This window comes from Rhinatrema bivittatum, chromosome 1 (assembly GCF_901001135.1).
Source record: "Rhinatrema bivittatum chromosome 1, aRhiBiv1.1, whole genome shotgun sequence".
Lineage (NCBI taxonomy): Eukaryota > Metazoa > Chordata > Amphibia > Gymnophiona > Rhinatrematidae > Rhinatrema > Rhinatrema bivittatum.
The window spans coordinates 71,005,380-71,024,478 of NC_042615.1; the positions used below are offsets into that span (position 1 = coordinate 71,005,380).

General features: G+C 42.9%; 1 protein-coding gene across 4 annotated transcripts in view; it reads left to right on the forward strand.

The window, feature by feature from the left end:
* Positions 1-19,099, forward strand: part of FNIP2 (folliculin interacting protein 2) — a 173,289-nt gene that overhangs the window by 121,758 nt on the left and 32,432 nt on the right. For all 4 annotated transcript variants that reach the window (XM_029617003.1, XM_029616929.1, XM_029616767.1 and 1 more), the window contains 3 exons: positions 374-520; positions 652-821; positions 9,286-10,666. In XM_029617003.1, coding sequence (XP_029472863.1) covers positions 374-520; positions 652-821; positions 9,286-10,666 — 1,698 coding nt within the window. The remainder of the gene's footprint in view (positions 1-373; positions 521-651; positions 822-9,285; positions 10,667-19,099) is intronic.

Here is a 19,099-nt window from a genome sequence, read left to right on the forward strand (position 1 = left end):
AGATTTATTGCTGACAATGTAATTAAGGTCTTGCTTATCTAGGTTCTCGTTTGGTTTTATGTGGGCCGTGGTTGTTTTGTAATAAATGTTCAATGCATGGTTTCTTTGTGCTTGTCAATAGCATTGCACTCTTCTGTTTTTGTATGCCAAGAAAATGTCATAAATAAAGAGTTAAAAAAAAAAATCACCCCATCCAAAAAAAAAGTTCAACAGATTTTATCTTTTTTTTTTTTTATATTCGTTTCCTGTTATTGTGAGAGTGAATTCTGTCTGCAGTGGCTATTGGACAGTTAACACTCGATCAGTTTTTTCTTTTGCTTGTGGAGTTCAGTCACCTTTCATCTTCTCTACATAGGGCTTTTTCTTTCCGTAGGGAAACTGTCTGGAACCTGTACTCTGTGCCAAGGATCGCGGAACCAGTGTGGCTCACCATGATGTCCGGAACAACTGAGAAGAACCAGCTGTGCCAGCACTTCCTCAAAGAGTTTGCACTTCTGATAGAACAGCTCAGCAAAAACCAGTACGTTAATACCCCCACCCCGTCCACAGTGTATTCACTTATTGTTGATTATTTGTTCACACCATCATTAGAATCTGTAGACCAAAAGTTTAGAACGTTGCACCAATCTTGTTTGCGTCTTTTGCTTTCAGGTTTATAGCTGCTTTACTGACGGCAGTGCTGACCTATCACTTGGCGTGGGTTCCAACAGTGATGCCAAACGATCATCCTCCCATAAAGGCCTTCTCTGAAAAGCACACATCGCAGTCCTTGAACATGCTGGCAAAATCCCATCCGTATAATCCTCTTTGGGCACAGCTGGGTTAGTATCTGAATGTTACAAATTTTTCCCCTCTTTATCTACTCAGGTGAGGCTACAGAAGTAGAAACCGGATAAGATTGTGGAAAGGGAGAGGCCGTGCAAGGAAAAGAGAGGATACATTTTTGGAATATCACAGGGGGGGGATATTTTGACAGAGGCTTTATTTTTTTTTTCTTTTTCCCGAACTGCATAACACCACAGTGGCAAAGTAGTCTTACATGGCAAGAAGATACAGAGTAGTGGTCATACTCAGATAATATGAAAATAAACAAGTAATCCATCTAGATCTCCATTTACTTGTATGTAGCAAGGAAAATTATCAGTGGCCTGCGTAGGGCTAAAGTTTGTGTAGCAGACTTTATCCCAAATTTTCACAATGGATTTATGCGCTAAGTCCACTTTGAAAATTAGCGGGTGTGTGCGGAACCCAGCATAGCGCATACATGAACCCTTGCTCATTAGCAGGTGTATATGGTGCAAGTAGATTTCTGCACATGCTTTTCAAAAATGAAAGTGTGCTGCAAATAGTTTCCCTGTGCTGACACTGCCCCACTCCCCACGGAATGCCTTTTTCTCGTTTATGCAAAAATATATAACCCCTTTCCTGGGGCAATTCTAAAAAGCCCCTTTACGCTTTTAAAACCACATTTTATTTGTATAAATCCTTTTGAAAATGAAGCCCAACATGTTAGTTTAGCAGCATTTGTCTCTATCACTACATAGGTTACATAAGAACATAAGATATGCCATACTGGGTCAGACCAAGGATCCATCAAGTCCAGTAACCTGTTTCCAACAGTGGCCAATCCAAGTCACAAGTACCTGCAAGTATCTAAACATTAGATAACTCACAAGCTCTATTGCTTATTAATTAGTGTTATAGCAGTTTATGGATTTTTCCTCTAGGAACTTATCCAAACCTTTTTTAAACCCAGTTACACTAACTGCTGTAACCACATCCTCTAGCAATGAATTCCAGAGGTTAACTGTGCGCTGAGTGAAAAAGAATTATCTTCAATTTGTTTTAAATGAGCTACTTGCTAACTTCATGGAGTGCCCCTGGTCCTTCTATTATTTGAGAGATTAAAGAACCTATTTACATTCACTTGTTCAAGTCCTTACATGATTTTGTAGACTTCTATCATACCCCTCCTCAGTTGTCTCTTTTCAAAACTGACCTAACTTCTTTAGCCTTTCCTCACAGGGGAGCCGTTCCATGCCCCTTATCATTTTGGTCACCCTTCTCTGCACTTTCTCCAATGCAGCTATATCCTTTTTGAGATGCCGTGACAACAGTGGCACACGGTATTCAAGGTACGGTCTCACCATGGAGTGATTCAGAGGCATTATAATATCCTCCGTTTTATTTGCCATTCCCTTCCTAATAATTCCTAACATTCTGTTTGCTTTTCTGATCGCCACAGCACACTGATCCAACGATTTCAATATATTATCCACTATGACACCTAGATCTCTTTCTTGGGTGTAACTCCTAAGATAGAACCTAACATTCAGGTCGATACAGTAACGTGCAGTTAAAGATTGCCCGTCTGTAACGTGCTGGGAGCGCACAATACAGACGAGTAAGGCGATCCAGCAATACAGTCTCCAGTTTCACGCGTCCTTAGCGCTTCCTAAAATAGACTCATAACCCTTTCCGCACCCAGCATGTAAATGAACGAAAAAGCTGTATAATGAAGGAATTAGCTATTCCCCTCCGATACTGTAACGGGCGCTGATATTATCTCCTCAGTAACCCGCTGTTTTGCCGCGGCCTTAACGTGTTAGTTTACCGCCTCCCCCTAGTAGGAGTTAGTGTAGTGTAGTATAAAAAACATTGCTTACCCGCCCTGGTCCCGTCCGGTCTTCGGTCCAGCCCGTCCGGTCTCCGGTGTAGCCCCAGTCCGGTCTCCTGCAGCCCGTCCGGTCCCCTCCTCCCGAAGCAAAAAAAAACAAAAAACGAAAAAGTAGCAAGGCTCGGGCCTGCTACGGCAGTCCCTTCTCCCTTCCTCCCGATTTCGCACGGCCATTCATCCAGGCAAAGGGAACCGGTGGCGAAAACGGCCCACGGTTCCCTCTGCCTGGATGAATGCACGGCCACCGGCAGTGAAGGAATGGCCGTGCGATTTCAGCGCTGAAGGCAGTCACATGCCGTGACCACGGCATGTGACTGCCTTCAGCGCTGAAATCGCACGGCCATTCATCCAGGCAGAGGGAACCGGTGGCGAAAACGGCCCACGGTTCCCTCTGCCTGGATGAATGCACGACCACCCGGCTCCCTCCGCCTGAATTAATGCGCGCCTGTGAGACCCGGCAGGGTCGCACAGGCGCACATTAATTCAGGCGGAGGGAGCCAGCGGCGAAAGCGGCCTCCGGCAACCCCCACCGGCAGTGAATGCACGCCTGCCGGTGGGGGTTGCCGGAGGCCGCTTTCGCCGCCGGCTCCCTCCGCCTGAATTAATGCGCGCCTGTGCGACCCGGCCTCGTTTGAACACGCGCCCACCCGCCCCCCGGATACCGCTGCCGCGCCCGCCCGATCAAACACGCGCCTACCCGCCCGCGGCCTCGATCGAACACCCGGCTCCCGCCGCCGCCCGCCGGCCGCCTGGACCCACGCCGCTGCCTGGATGACCGCATGAAAGTGACAGGTATTTAAAAATTTTTTTTTTTTTAACACTCAGGTTTTTACATATTTTTGGGTTTTTTTTTTTTTACACTTCCTGGTGCCTGTCATTTCAAATGTCATTTGAAATGACAGGTACCAGCGCACCCAAGTTACTGTATAGGCGCTGTATTAAGCGCCTATACAGTAAAATGGGTTACGCGGGCATAACCCTTCCCTAACGCTTTAAAGCCGCGGCATGCATTTGCATGCGATTAGAAGAGAGTATCGGGGACTAAGTGAAGAGAACTGTGCGTGCGGGGAGGAAGGGTGCGCCTGACACTGCCGCACTGTTTCTACCGCGGCCTTACTGTATCGACCTGATTGTGTAACTACAGCAAGGGTTGTTTTTCCCTATATGCATCACTTTGCACTTGTCCATGTTAAATTTCATCTGCCATTTGAGTGTCCATAAAATATAACCCTTCAAGTCGGGGCTTTGATTGATTGTCCTCACTGCGTCTGTTGTACAAACAATATACGCAGACTCCGGGTATGAATGGAAAATTTTAAATCCTGGTGGGAGTGCGGATTTTGTGAAGACTCTGGAATTGCGCCCCAGACCATCGTTGGGGAGACTGGATCTGTTCCCAAAGAACATTACTAAATTGCAAACAAAGAGGGAAATATGAGAGGTTTGACCGAGAAATGGGGAAAAAAATATCAGAATGGAAAGCTATTGCTTCTCTTTGCATGGTATTGTCTGCAACGGGTGCAGGATTTTCTGGTAATGGTTGTCCTGTTCTTTTTCTTTGATTATAATACTTGCTTCTGCATAGCTAATCATATTGGGCTTGATATTCAGCGCCGCTTAGCCGGGTAAGTTGGAACTTATCCAGCTAAAGTGGCGTTGTTTGAATATTCGGCCACGTTCAGCAGCTGCTACTTAGCCGTATAATTATTTATCCAGCTAAATAGTTATCTAATTGGTGGGTGGGAATGGGAGTGTTCTGGGGTTTTGCTATGTATCCAGCTGGATAAGTGACGATATTCAAACTTATCTGACTAAGTTAGTCCTGCTGTTGAGTAGGTCTAAAGGTAGTCGGATAAGTTTTATCTGGCTAACTCAGTGTTATCTGGGTATATCCCGGCTAACTTCCTAAGCCAGATAATGTTTGAATATGGACCTCCTTGTTAATTGCTACATTATTCAAAAAGTCAACTTTTTGAATTAACGTTTCAGCATTCACAGTTCCCATTTCTCTTCCTAATTCTTAGATATTACTGAAGAGTTTAGACTTTGTTTTATCATAAGAACATAAGATGAGCCATGCTGAGTAACATCAAGGGTCCACTGAACCCAGTAACCGGGTTTTATACACATAAATGCTTTTGAAAATTACCCCTAAAATTACCAGGCATGTAGATAGAAATGGTTAAAAGGGGAAGAGTCGATATTGTTTTTGCAAATGGAAATCTTGTCTTACAAATCTTTTATGACTTTTTTTTGAATGTGTAAATAAAGATGTAGATAAAGATGAGCTGGTTGGTACATTATATTTGGATTTTCAGAAAGCATTTAACAAAAGTCCCCCATGGGAGATTCCTCAGGAATTGAAAAAGTCATGAGCTAGGAGGCAGTGTCCTGTTGTGCATTGGGAACTGGTTAAAAGACAGGAAACGGAGTAGAACCAAACGGTCAGTTTTCCAAATAACGAAAGATCATTAGTGGAGTACTCTGGGGATCTGTATTAGGACTTGTGTTGTTTGACATATTTGTTCATAATTATCTGAAAAAGGAAATGCTGAATGTAGAGCTTCGGTGACTCTAGTTCTTTCCTTTCTACAGAATGGCCTTGAGAAAGGGTTATCTTATAATTCCCTGGAGGCTCAAGTCTCCGCTCTAGGATATCTGAGGGGCCAGATCCAGCGGTCTCTTCTGGTGACTCATCCCAATGTGGTGTGTTTTCTCCGGGGTGTAAAACACGTGCACCCACCAACTCGCAGACTATGCCCCTCCTGGAGCCTGAACTTGGTTCTTCGGGGGTTGTGCGAAGCCCCCATTTGAGCCACTCAGGTCACTTTGAAGAATCTCACGCTGAAGGTGGTTTTTTTTTGGTGGCGATTTGTTCAGCCAGGAGGGTCTCTGAGCTTCAGATCTTATCCTGCAGGGAACTTTTTTGCTGCAGCTCGGATTCCAGAGTCTCGCTACGAACAGTCCCATCCTTTTTACTGAAGGTAGTCTTCGCTTTTCACCTGATTCAATCGGTGGAACTTCCGGCCTTTCCTGATGTGGAGCTGAGGGATCCTTATTCGAGACAACTGAGACGGCTGGATGTCAGACAGGCCTTGTTGCTCCATCTGGAGGCTACTAAAGTTTTCTGTTTATCGGATCACCTTTTTGTCTTGTGGCATGGCACAAAGTAAGGTCATAAGGTGTCTAAAGTTACGCTTGTTCGTTGGTTGAAGGAGACCATTGCATCTGTATATATCTGCTGTGGTCGTCCAGTCCCAGAGGGCCTGAGGGCTCATTCTACTCGAGTGTGTGCGACCTCCGGGGCGGAATGTCAGCTGGTTTCCCCACAGGAAATCTGCAGGATGGCTACCTGGAAGTCTTTACACACCTTTGCTAGACATTACCGTTTGGATGTCCAGGATTCGGACATCTGTAATTTCGATGCTGCTGTTCCCAAAAATCGCTTTAGTGGTTAGTATTATTATTTTAGTTATAGATACTTCTCCCACTGTATTGAGCAAGCCCCAGACCTAACCAAGAAACTATTGAAAATAGTAAATGACATACAACTACTACCAGCGCTAAAAAACCTGATTTCTAAACTAATAGCAAACTAAATTGCCACCTATTTTGAGATAAAATCAAGGATCTCCAACAACTTCATCAAAACAACTCCCACTCAGAGACAAAGATAAACTCATCACCACCAAATGCATTAGATGTTTGGAACTCATTTACCCCAATCCCTGAAGAAGGCCTTGGGAAGACTATAGCTACCCTACATCCAACAACCTGCATCCCTGATCCATGCCTATCCAAGCTGGTAAAGTTAGTGAGTAAGGGACTCAAAACCGGGGCATCCAAAATTATAAACTCCTCCCTCTCTAAGGACATTGTTTCTGTAGAGCTAAATAACGCCATGGTTGAGTTACTAATAATTGAAAAAAAAAAAAAAAGACAAACCTATCACCAAGTATCAAATATCCTCTTCCTAGGAAAGCTTATGGAACAATCAGTGAGAACTCAGCTAAACAAGTGGCTAAGAGAAGAAAAGATGGCCATCGCTGTATTGGATGATCTTGAAATATTGCAATAGGAGTCATGCAGCTGTTCTAGTGTTGCTGTAATTTTCAGCAGCTTTTAATACCATAGATCCCAATATCATGATATCACTACTAGCAAAGGCTGGCCTAAGTGGTCATTACCCAGTTCAGCAACTTTCTGTCAGAAAAACAAAAACTGGTAAATTTCGCTGTCACCACGTCAACACCCTGGATCTTGAACTGTGGATTTTCCCAATGCTGTATATTTTCACCAGCACTCTTCAACATATACTTCAATCCATGGTGCAGCTAATTTGAACTTTTGATGTAAAGGCCTACAGATGACTTTCAGCTCGTACCAGCAAAGACACACTTATCAGCAACAATAATTAAACTAAGCACATGTCTTGCAGCTGTTCAAGAATGGACAAAAATACTACCAACTCCATCTGCATCCCAACAAAATGGAGATGCTATGGATACAGAACAGGAACAATGAAGTTCCTGATCTGAAAATCCCATTTGGAGCCTTTGAACTTTCACTAAAAATCCAGGTAAAAAGCCTCAGAGCCCTCCCCATGCTGCCACAAATCCAAGCACAGTAAGGAGCTGCTACTTTCAATTATGTAACTTGTGAAGACTGTGCCTGCTCATCGAGAAGTCAGACCTACTCACAGATGTTCGTGCCTCAGTAACCACGTGACTGGGCTACTGTAATGCATTGTACAAGGGTTTAATAGATATGGCTCTCCACAAATGTATGTATGGATTCAAACGTCATGACCACATCCACAGATGTACGTAAGGATTCATACGTCATGACCACATCAAACCTGTGCTATACTGGCTGCCAATAACATACAGAACAAAATTCAAAACTGTGACCTTGACTTTAGGAGGAGATGGACCTATCTAAGTTAGTGAAAGGCTCTCCTCACATGCCTTCCAGAGCACTAATATCCACACCAGCAGCCTCCGAAACAACAACATCAACAAAAGAGATCAGTACAACAAATACACAAAATCAGTCCTTCACGGGAGCAGCACCTGCCTTCTCAGAAGAGCTCTGAAAAATACATAGAACCATAGAAATGACGACAGAAAAGGACCAAGTGGTCCATCCAGTCTGCCCAGCAAACTTACGGTAGCATCTGCCACACCATACAGGTCATCCCCATTCTTACCAGTTTCCCAGACCGTCAATGTCAGGGCCCTTGTTGCTTGCTGTCTGAGTCCAGTTCCCCGTTACCTCTTGCCATTGAAGCAGAGAGCAATGTTGGAGTTGCATCAAACGTATCAGGCTAATTGGTTAAGGGCATCAGCAAGTTTTACCCCCATGCTTATTTGTTTTCCCTGACCATAAAATTCAATGTCTGAATCCAATTCCCCTTTTCCTCTTTTCCCCCTGCTGTTGAACCAGAGAGCAATGATGGAGTTGCATTAACAGTATGAAGGCTTATTAGTTAAGGGTAGTAACCGCCACACCAGCAAATTATCCCCATTCAATCTTTCCTTCATTTCCATCCTCCAGCCTTTAGGGATCCACAAGCTACTCTTGCTTCAGGAAGCAAATAAAATCCTGGCTTTTCTGTCAAGACTTTAATCTAAACCAGGACCCCAAAGCTGCTAAATTGACTATGGGAAACTGAATGGCACTTCAACTCAAATTGCCTTAAACATGCTGCTACAGTCCAGAGTTTTGCTGTGTGGCTATTTATTCTCAAGAGTTAACGTGATTAGAGCTTAGTCAGGATGAATGTTCTATTTAGAGCTGGGCTTTGAGGCACACCTTAAACCTCTGTGGAATTATATTGTGATATTGCTGCTACTTAAAACTGTTTACACCTTTATATAATGTGAAGCTACAAATGACTTGTTTGTAAGATAAATTCCTAACATGCTTTTTGAGTGACTCTCGTTTTCAAAAAGGCGGGAAGTCAATCCAAGTAATAAATAAATATAACTATTTATTTAAGTTTGAGGCAGTTGTTTGAGGTCCTAACTGGAGGATGCTTGTACAGCTACCATGCTACATCTTTGGAGGGGGTTTCTCCCTCTCCTGCAACTTGGGGGTGGCTGTAGGATTTGGGGGGGGAAGGGTGCTGCCCTGACCCTGGGCACTTTTATTCCATCCCTGTTTGAGGATATTACTTGACAATTTTGGTAACTTTTGAAAGTCTTAGCAGCAGTAGCCTTTGAAAACCTTCACTATTGTTTAATTTTCCCACTGTCTTCCATCATGAGAAATGCCAGGTCCTATTGCAGGGCAATGCAGTACAGTCCTGCCCTCTTGTGGTTATGAAACTAGTAACGTTTTTGTTTTTAAGATCAGATTCCTATTAGCCATTGAGACCTTGGATTATTTATTAGAATGTATTTGATGTCTTTTCTTGGGAGACTAAGATGTAGGCTTGAGTAATAGTGCTGTTTAAAGGAAGATCTTCCGAGGAAAAACTTTATCATTTTTCTTAAATCTGAGCAAGGGTAGAATCTGAATGTGATTAATTTCACTCTGTTCTTCTGCTTTCTAACCTCAGGTTTGTTTGGCAGAGGTTTATGTTCCTTCTCTCTCTCTCTTTGTAGGTGACCTGTATGGTGCTATCGGCTCTCCGGTTAGGCTGACCCGTACTGTCGTGGTTGGAAAACGCAGAGACTTGGTGCAGCGCATCCTCTACGTGCTCACTTATTTCATACGTTGCTCCGAATTGCAAGAGAACCACCTGACCCGGAGCAAACGGGTGAAGGACGGGGAGCAGGTTCTGAATGGCAGGAAGATCACCACCGCGCTGGAGAAGGGACAGGTGGAAGAGTCTGAGTATGTGGTGGTCACCGTTAGCAATGAACCTGCTTTGGTGTCTCCGGTCTTGCCACAAAAGAAGAGCAGAGCAGCAACCTGTGCAAGCAGCAGCAGCCCCAAGACATCTGACACTATTGAAAAGCCGTCTCTTAAAGACCAGAAAGAAGATGTGAAAGTCACAGTAAAGACTGAGCAGTTCTTGGAGGCCCCTCTTCTCTCATCAAGAAGAAGCGTTTTTGAAAGCCTTGGCTCTTGTCGAGAAATGGCTCCTCAGCTGAAAGAAACTAAGCAAGAGACTGTAATCAGTGTAACCGGAGCTGCAGCGTATAGATTAGAGGAGCTAAACAGGCCGCAGGATACAATTTCAAAACTGGAGAACTACAGCCCTGTAGAGGTGGAGAAGACAAAACACGGTGTAGCAGGAAGGTGCCCAGAGAGGTCCTCGGCGCTTCCATGTCCTAGCAGAGAGGCTCAGAGAGGTGCCAGCTTAGAGAAGGTCACCTTCCAGATTGGAAGCTCAGTATCGCCCGAGTCTGACCTGGAAAGTCGCAGGAAAGAGATGGGTGAAAAAATAAATGCCCACCGAAAGCCTCCAAAAGTGAAAAATGGACCGTTGCTTCTAGGTAGTGAGGCACTGGATATTGCCAAAAGCGAGCCAGGAGATCCCAAAGCCTTATGTAAGCCACGTCCAAGGCAGAGAATTTGCTACACACGGATTCCGTCCTGTGAAGATGCTGAAGGTATATTTGATGAGTATTTCACAGAGGGTAATGGCATTGAAACCAATACAGCGGATGATATTTCTGCACCATCTACCTTCCCTGCTAAACGTTTACTGGTGTCTGATACTGCAGCACAGAACAGAGTTGCCCAAGTTCCACAGCACTGCAGGGCTCCCTGCCCTCAGGATTCAGAGTGCACATTGCCATACACTGCCAGAGCCGGTCCTGAAAGGCAGGACTGTGGCAGGGCAGTTGCTGCCACTGTCCCCCGGGGGGATGCTGGCAAAGAGATTGCTCTCGGAAGTGAAGGAGGGATTCCTAGAAATGAGAGTTCAGACAGCGCGCTTGGAGAGAGCGATGGCGAGAGGAGCTCCTGCAAGGATCAAGATTGCACTGGTGACAGGCATGAAGAGTCCACGGAAGAAATAGACCTTCCTCTACCCAGGTAAGGGGGTGCTTGGGGGTCCACACTTTGTCTATGCATTCCGGCCAGAATTATGTTTCCAGAGTCGCTTAAATGGGGTCCATACTAAATTCTTATCTTTTTTGGCCATTTTTGTCTTATTTAATTTATTTTATCAGACAGTGGCATTAGGAATGCATGAACTTGTTTGAAGTGGCAACTTGATTATTAAAATAGAAAATATTTATAATTCATTCTTAAATCCTGTAAAAACTGCACGTCTTCCCATTACATCGTATAAGACTAGCTGCAACCTGCAAAATATTTATGGTGAAATGAGTATCCTCCTCCCTACTTTCTATCCTTCCCCCAACACCTCCTTCCATGCCTCCATCACCCATCTCACCCCTTAGTCCTGTCTTCCTTTTGTTCTTCACCGCTCTTCCTCCAGCCTGACCTCAGCACTGTCCCATTAAACCTCTATTCTACCTCTGACTAATGCCTAGTCCCTCTTGCAGCCCACATGGGCCGATTCACTGACCATAGTGGCTTCATCTGTCATCCAGCCCATGTGGGCTGCTGCCTCTGGCTACTTCCAACTGTGCAGTTGCGTTTTATTGCCACTGTGTGGACTCTGTGCTGCTACCCTGCATTTCCTTGTGGTTGAGTGCACATTATTTAGTACACAATGTGTTTACTTGGAAAACGATTTACAGCATGCTGAATATGCAAACTATGTGCGTTTGAGCCTACTAAAAACCCTTTTTCTGTGAGCCACTATCAAAATTGAATTTGATAGAGACACTATACAGGAACCCAAGCATATTTTATTTATATATTTATGTATGTGTGTGTATGTATGTATGAACGTGTATGTATGTATATATATATATATATATATGTATGTATGTAGAAAGCAAGAGGTAAAAGATCATTTTAGAAAACATGTAAGTTTTTTCCTCAAATATATTCTTCAAGATTTCAGATTTCCAAGTTAAGATACTTTGGAGGGCACTTTAAAAACTATTTTTTTCACCCCACAGTTAACCTGAGGTGCCTAAAACACTTGTCTTGGGTAGGGAACTAAGCCCCCTTAAATATCCACCACTGGTTAACTTTAAATCCTGACCAAATGGTCTATTGAAGAGTGCAAGCATATTTGATTTAGAATAATCAATGGAAAAGGGAAAGATAAGCATGTTCAGATCTCCTTTTTGCAGATTTCTTTCTTCTGTGCTCCACTTTTATGTATTTATTTATTTAACAGCACTTATAAGCTGCTTTTCCGAATGCAATCAATTACACACTTCTGAATACAGCAATTATATCTTGGATGTCATGCTACTGACTGGTTTACTTGGGTTCTCAGAGAACTATTGACGAGCTTATAGCTAGGTCTTGAGACTGCAAATACCTTCAAAACTTGTCCTTTAGATTTACTATTTTCCCATAATAAGGTTGTATTTAAGTATGTTCTGTATAAGTAGAAAAGGAAGGCATCCAACTAACCTGTAAAAGTTTGTAGTCGTTAGGCTTGCCTACTATTGCAGTTTTAGAATAGGGAGATGAATTAGGCCCAGTTATTGCCAGGCTTGTGGTTTGAATTTCTGTTATATTTTTGTGGTCCATCAGTCATAATAAGCTGGTATGTGAATACTGCTTAAAATGAGCTATAGAAATTAACCTCTGGCTGTTTCCAGAGATTGAGGAGGATGTGGCAGCAGCTCAACCCGGGAAGGGGAGGATGATCCTGGCAAGAGACTGAGTTAAAACTTTGTTGAGAGAATGGAGGGAGACTTTCAGTATCTCTCTTCTCTTCTCCTCTTCCCCACCCCACAGCGAGGTGGTCACAGAGGCAAGATAAACTTAGAACTCGCATTGCTGGCGGTAGTGGCAGTGACTGGCAAGAGCTAATGAGAACAAGCTTGTTGACCCATGGCTGCTGATCCTCCTGCTCCTTCATCACGGGGCACACTTCTTCCAAATGGGAAACACACTAGGGAAAAGAAGAAGAGGCAGAGCCTTGGATTCACCAGCATTCCAGCATTAGTCTTGGTTTGTTTGGTTTTTTTTAAGGGTGCCAGCATGGTCCCAGACCTGGGGTTCTCGGGTCCTGTGGTCCACCCCAGATCCTGGAGACCCAAATCCAAGAGTCCCTGCACTCAGGAACTCCAGGTCTAGGACCACGCTGGCATAACACCATAGACTAACACTAGCCCCAGAAATATGAATTACATTTTTTCCACCCCAACCCAGAAGTTAAATTCCCAGCTTTAAAAAAGGCACAAGTTAAGAGTTTAGGATTTTAATGCACCTCCCAGAATTAGGCAGTAATAAGTGCTTCCTTTCATTAACAAGGAATTTACATGAAGGTGCGCTAGTTTGTGCCGTTTTTACTCATACTTGTATGCATTCTGTGAACTAAAATCCTTATTAAATTGCGAATAAAGTTATGCACACAAAACATGAGTACAATTGTGCATTCAGCCAAGTGCACCTTATTACATGAGCCCCTGAGAGAAGGCAGTTCTCAAATAACCAGTTAACATAGGTAGAATGCTTTTTACCCACATAAATTGCTTTGAATGTGTACAATGGACGATGTCCCCAAAAGACTGGGGATCAGATCAGTGGTAACATAGTAGATGATAGCAGAAAAATATCAACTAGTCCATCCAGTCTGCTAGTTATTCCTGTCCACACTGCAAGGATACATCCTATCCAAATTGTGTCCCTCTTCATAAAAGTGACAGAGAGGAGAATGGAAACTATAGGCCAACTAGTCTTACCTCAGTAGTGGGAACATTTAATGGAGGCTGCTGAAGAAAACGTTGTGGAATGTCTAGAATCCAGCAGATTGCAGGATTCGATGTGGCACGGGTTTACTAGGGGGAGATCATGTCGAAGAAGTCTGATCGCCTTCTTTGGGTGACGAGAGAATTGGATCAAGGGCTTGTGCTAAATGGGGTATACTTGGATTTCAGCAATGCTTTAGATACTGTCCCACATAGGAGGCTCATAAAAATAAACTGTGCAGTCAGGGGGTGGGCCCCAAGGTGGTGGACTTGATTACAAACTGGCTGAGGGATAGAATACAGAGGGTGATAGTAAAACAGAATTCACTCTGAGGAAATTGGTCTCTCTCATTTCTCCCCTGTCTTGCCTCTCCTCTAGGATGTCTGGTGCAAACCCCACTCTTCTCTGAACCATCTCCACACCATCTATAACCTCTGGAGAAGCAGCCTTCAGAATTGGACACAGTATTTCGGTCAAGGTCTGCCCAATGACCTGTACAAGGGCATAATCACTCTCTCGTATCTCTCCCTGTGCCCTCCAGCATCCCTCCGGCTCTGGCCACAATTTTATTGCACTGTTTCACTACCTTGAAACCATCAGATATAATCACCCCAAGTCTTGTTCCAGTTCTGTGAACGTCAGTAACTTCCCCCCACCCCACCCCCAACATGTACCTCTCTCCCAGATTTCTGCATTGAAAATGCATAACTGCATTTTTCATTATTGAAACGTAGTTGACTGGTCTTTAAGCTTTCTTACATTACTTCTCATACCTCCCACTCCTTTAGACATTCTGCTCTGTTTCAGATCTTAGCATCATCCACAAAAAGACACTTTTCTATCTAATCACTCCACCATATCGCTGACAAAAATATTGAACAAAACCAGCCTCAGGGCCTATCGTTGAGGCACATTACTCATCGTCACCTTTCTTCCTTCAGAGCAAACTCCATTTGCCATCTGTCTCTCAACCAGTTTCCAGTCTAATCCATCACTGTAGGGCCTACCTCTGGACCCTCTATTTAAGAACCTCCTATCTGGGACTATATCAAAAGCTTTTCTGAAATTCAAGTATATGAAATCCAGTGCCCCCCTCGATCTAATTCTCTGGTCACCCAATTCATCTGTCAGAATCACTCTGTGGTGGAAACAGAATCCTTTGGATCGCACAACATGCCAGATTCAAGTTACTTCATTGCCTTTTCTACTGTTGAAGTCAAATTAACTAGTCCATAATTTCCTCCTCCCTGTCATCCCTTCTCCAGTCTCACGGAGCCACTCCTGTCTCCAAAGGTCTATTAAACAGGTTCTTTAGCAGACTTGCCGGAGCTTCTCTGAGTTCCCTTGCTATCGTGGCATGTAGCCCATCCAGCCCTTCAGCTTGGTCCACTCTGAGGTCTTTACAGTTCCTCACAGTCTCCTTCATTAAGGGCATGGTTGCTACTATACTTAGCCTTGTCAACAGTCGGTGATCTTTCCCCAGTTCCTTCAGTGAATATCAAATAGAAGTATTTGTTTAAAATTTCCGCTTTATCCTTGTCCCTAGCCACACATTTCTGCAAGACTCTCTTTAATCTTAGGAGACCACCTCCACCATTCCTCCTTTCACTGACATGTTTTAAAAGAAAAAGTCCTGTCACTTCGTTTTACCTCTTTAGCTAGCAAGTCTTCTTCCACGTTTTCCTTTGCCATCCTGACTACTTTCCTGTCTCTTTCAGCTTAACAAGATATTTTTCCCTGTGTTTTTCTTTCTGAGATTCCTTGCATGTTTTGAACACCTGGATTTTTTTTTTTTTTAATTTTTGGCACCTTTTTATGGAAACCATATTGGTCTCTTTTTTTCTCTTATTTACTTCTTTAACAAAAATGTGTTGGTTTTTTTTTTCTGTAGCGCCTTTAGCCCAGCTCCCCGTTCTGCTTCACCTACATCTTCCCACCCTGCTAGTGCATTTGAATATACTGCCTCATTTAACTAAAGTTGGTAATTTTGAAATCCAGGTCTCGGCCTTTTGTATGATTCATCTCTATCAGGCTAATAGCGTGTGGAAAACATGCAGCCAACTCCCCCCCCCCAAAACTAATAGCGCTCATCACATGCAAATGCATGTTGATGATCTATTAGTTATCCCTGCTGGATACTGAAAGTAAAATGTGTGGCCAAGCCGCACATTTTACTCTCAGAAATTAACGTCTGCCCAAAGGCAGGCGTTGATCAAGGACAACACCGGGAAAGTGTACAGAAAAGCAGAAAAAACTGCTTTTCTGTACACCCTCCGACTTAATATCATAGCGATATTAAGTCAGAGGTCCCAAAAATAAAAATTTTTTAAAAAGCTGCCCGCTAGCCCGCGGGTTGGAAAACGGATGCTCAATTTTGCCGGGGTCCATTTTCTGAACCCGTGGCTGTCAGCGGGTTCGACCACCAACGCTGGTAAAATTAAGCGTCGGTTGTCAGACCCGCTGACAGCCGCCGTTTCCGCTAATAAGGAGGCGCTAGGGAAGCGCTAGTGTCTCTAGCTTCTCCTTATGAGCGTGGGCCCTAATTTATAGAATCGCGCGCCCAAGGAGAGGTACCTGGGCGCGCGTCGGGAGAGCGGGCACTCAACACGGAGCGCTGGCTCTCCCGCGGAGTTTTTTGAATTGGCCTGCATGTTAGCTGTTATCTTGAGCATAATTGCTGGTGCTCAGGGATCTACCTACCTAGTCATTAAAATCACTTCCTCCATTCCTAAGTACCAGATCCAGTATTGCCCCCTTCGCTCATGGGTTCCATTACCATTTGTCTAAGGAGAACCCTCGATGGGAACCCAGGATATCTCTCTACTTCTAACCAGTCTGCAGACAGTGTGGTCCAGTCTGCAATGTCCTTTTGTGGATTTGGGAACTGGTTAAAAGACAGAAAACAGAGAGTAGGGCTAAATGGTAAATTTTCCCGATGGAGAAAGGTGAGAGTAGTGGAGTGCCCCAGGGCTCTGTTCTGGGACTGCTGCTTTTTAATATATTTATAAATGACCTGGAAATGGGAGCAGCAAGTGAGGTGACCAAATTTGCCGATGACACAAAATTATTCAAAGTTGTTAAATTTCAAGAGGTTTGTGAGAAATTGAAAAGGACCTTGCAGAACTGGGAGACGTGGACAGTGTTTTATAAACCGCGTCGTAGACTGTGCTTGTACGCTTGGTCCCTCCCAACTCAGTGTACGAAACACAGTCCATGTCGGGGGACTGTGGTTCTGATTTTAAAAAAAGCAGGAATATTTATTTATTTATTTATTTATTTAGAATTTTTATATACCGACATTCTTGATAAAAAAAAATATCAAATCAGATCGGTTTCCATTGGAACAAAAACAATCGCAACTATGGCATTACATTTAAACAAGTTGTCAAATCATTAAATAACAGATAATTATAATAATTCACGCTTTGTGAATACCCGGCTCTTTAAATGCTCATTAAAAGCTTATTATTTGAGCAGCTTATAACCGTTTGGACAATATAGTCTTTACCAAATCTTTCACTGTTGATTTGGTGATTTGCTTTCCCACCCTTTTCGTATGCAGGATAACTAGCGCCAGACTGCATTTGAATGAGAGAACATCAGAACTAGACTAACACCCCAGGGCTGCTTAGAGTATTTTTTTATATGGTATGGAAAAAGATTGTGAGATTTTGAACATTATTAGTGAAAGCAGAAACCAGCAAGCGAAGAGGCATAATACTGACACCAAAAACCAGATGATTTAGCTACTGCTGACTCCTGCAACGATAGCAGCAGTTCATGTTGTCACTTGGATAGACAATTTTAGAGAGAAAAGATATAATCAGAAAAAAATCCAGGGACACTTAGAAAGTGACGAGCAGAAAAAATCACTGAGATCACAACATGGGAGCAAGCAGAAATGATTTACAGCTTATCCTAAAGAACTAAGTCCGATAGAAGAACATTTAATAATCAGGATTATCCTTTGTCTATTCTTATGCTTTCAGCCACTTTAACTTTGAGGCAAAACTTTAGAAACTTCAAAAGACACGAACATATTTTCTTTTCAAGCAGGTGGAAGGTCTAAATTAACAGAGTATGGACAAACCCAGGCGTAAGAGCACCTTTAAGCTACCAGTCAGTAATGCAGAAGAAACAGTTTTCTTAGCTTGATCAAAAGGGAAGCCAACAGCTTTATCTGGAGAACCAAATGTAAAGCACATGGCCATCCCCAAACAGAGGGAAGGATTAGCAATTTGAAAATTGTTCTCAAAATCGTTATTAATCCAATTGACAAGGGGCAGCATGGGGGAGGGGTTATTGCTATCCAAGATTATGGCAGATACAGGGAGGAAGCAACTCTCAGAAGCACAGTGCTACAAAAGATTGGCTGATAACCCTGCTTTTAAATATCACAAAAAAATAGACTACTTTTGTCTACGTGTACAGAATGAATGGCTTGAAAAAGCTGCAGCAGCCAGTTCTCCATACTTCACCTGAATCCCTAATTCCCTTAAAAATCCACTGGACAGGTTGATTATATTACTTATTAATTCAGCATGTCAGCTGATACCAGTTATTATAGGACTATTTACTTAAAACAATTGTTTGAACATTTCCATCACATCTGAAAGACAATCTGATTTAATAATTTACAGTTTATTGATAGATAATGAGCTATCTGTAATTAGCTAGACACAGTGGTACCTGTATAATATGTATTTTTGATATGATTGTTGAATAAAATTATACATATTAAATTTGTTTGGCATTAGAATGTGCCGAGTTCCTCTGGTTTAGTAGTAGATTGACTATCTGTAATTAGGACATTTGATCCTTCATGGAAAGAGCATATTTTTTGCATATCACATTAAATTCCATCACTCTATCCATTGCCCAAAACTGTCCAATTCTTACCAGACCTAAAGTCTCCCAGTTTTGAAAAATCGTAGACTTAAGACCTGGAGGGAAATCTCTATTATAGCAAATTGGTTTGTGGACAGAGAGACAATCTGATTTTTAAACCAGTTGGCCAAGATGATTTGACCGAGGAATCAATTTTGGTAAAATTGGACATATCTAGTTTATATCCCAGTAACCCACATATATTGAGGTTTTTGTTTAACTTGCAGAAATCTGTAATAATTGTGAAGGACTACTGATTTTTTTGTATGCATATCATCATTACAAGCCTATACAGTAGTGTTGCCATGTTAGTCCATTTTATATAACCTGATGAAGGGAGTGTATCTCTCAAAAGCATCAAATAAAAAGGTATCACAACTTTTATGTGTTGACTTTCTATTTCTACGTAAATCCTATACAAGAAACTTTTACCTGCCCTCTTCTCCGCCTGCTACAGCTATTTAAAAGCAATTGCCATCTTCAAATACATGCAAGGTTTAAGAATTGAAGGATTTGATTTACATAAATTATTATGTGATGATATTCAATGATTTGTGGAGGGGGGTGCATACATGAGAGAGAGATAAAGGATGCAATGAATAGAGCTAACATTGTCAGTGACTATTGAAAAACCCCAGTTGGCCCTTCCAGTTTGCCCAGTTATTCTTATCCATACTGGAAGGATAGCCCAGTTTTAAATACAAAAATTGTTTTAGACAAACAAGAGAAAAGCATCCTAATTATTCCTGTACATACCCAGATCAGTCCAGACCAGTGGGTTATGCACTCCCA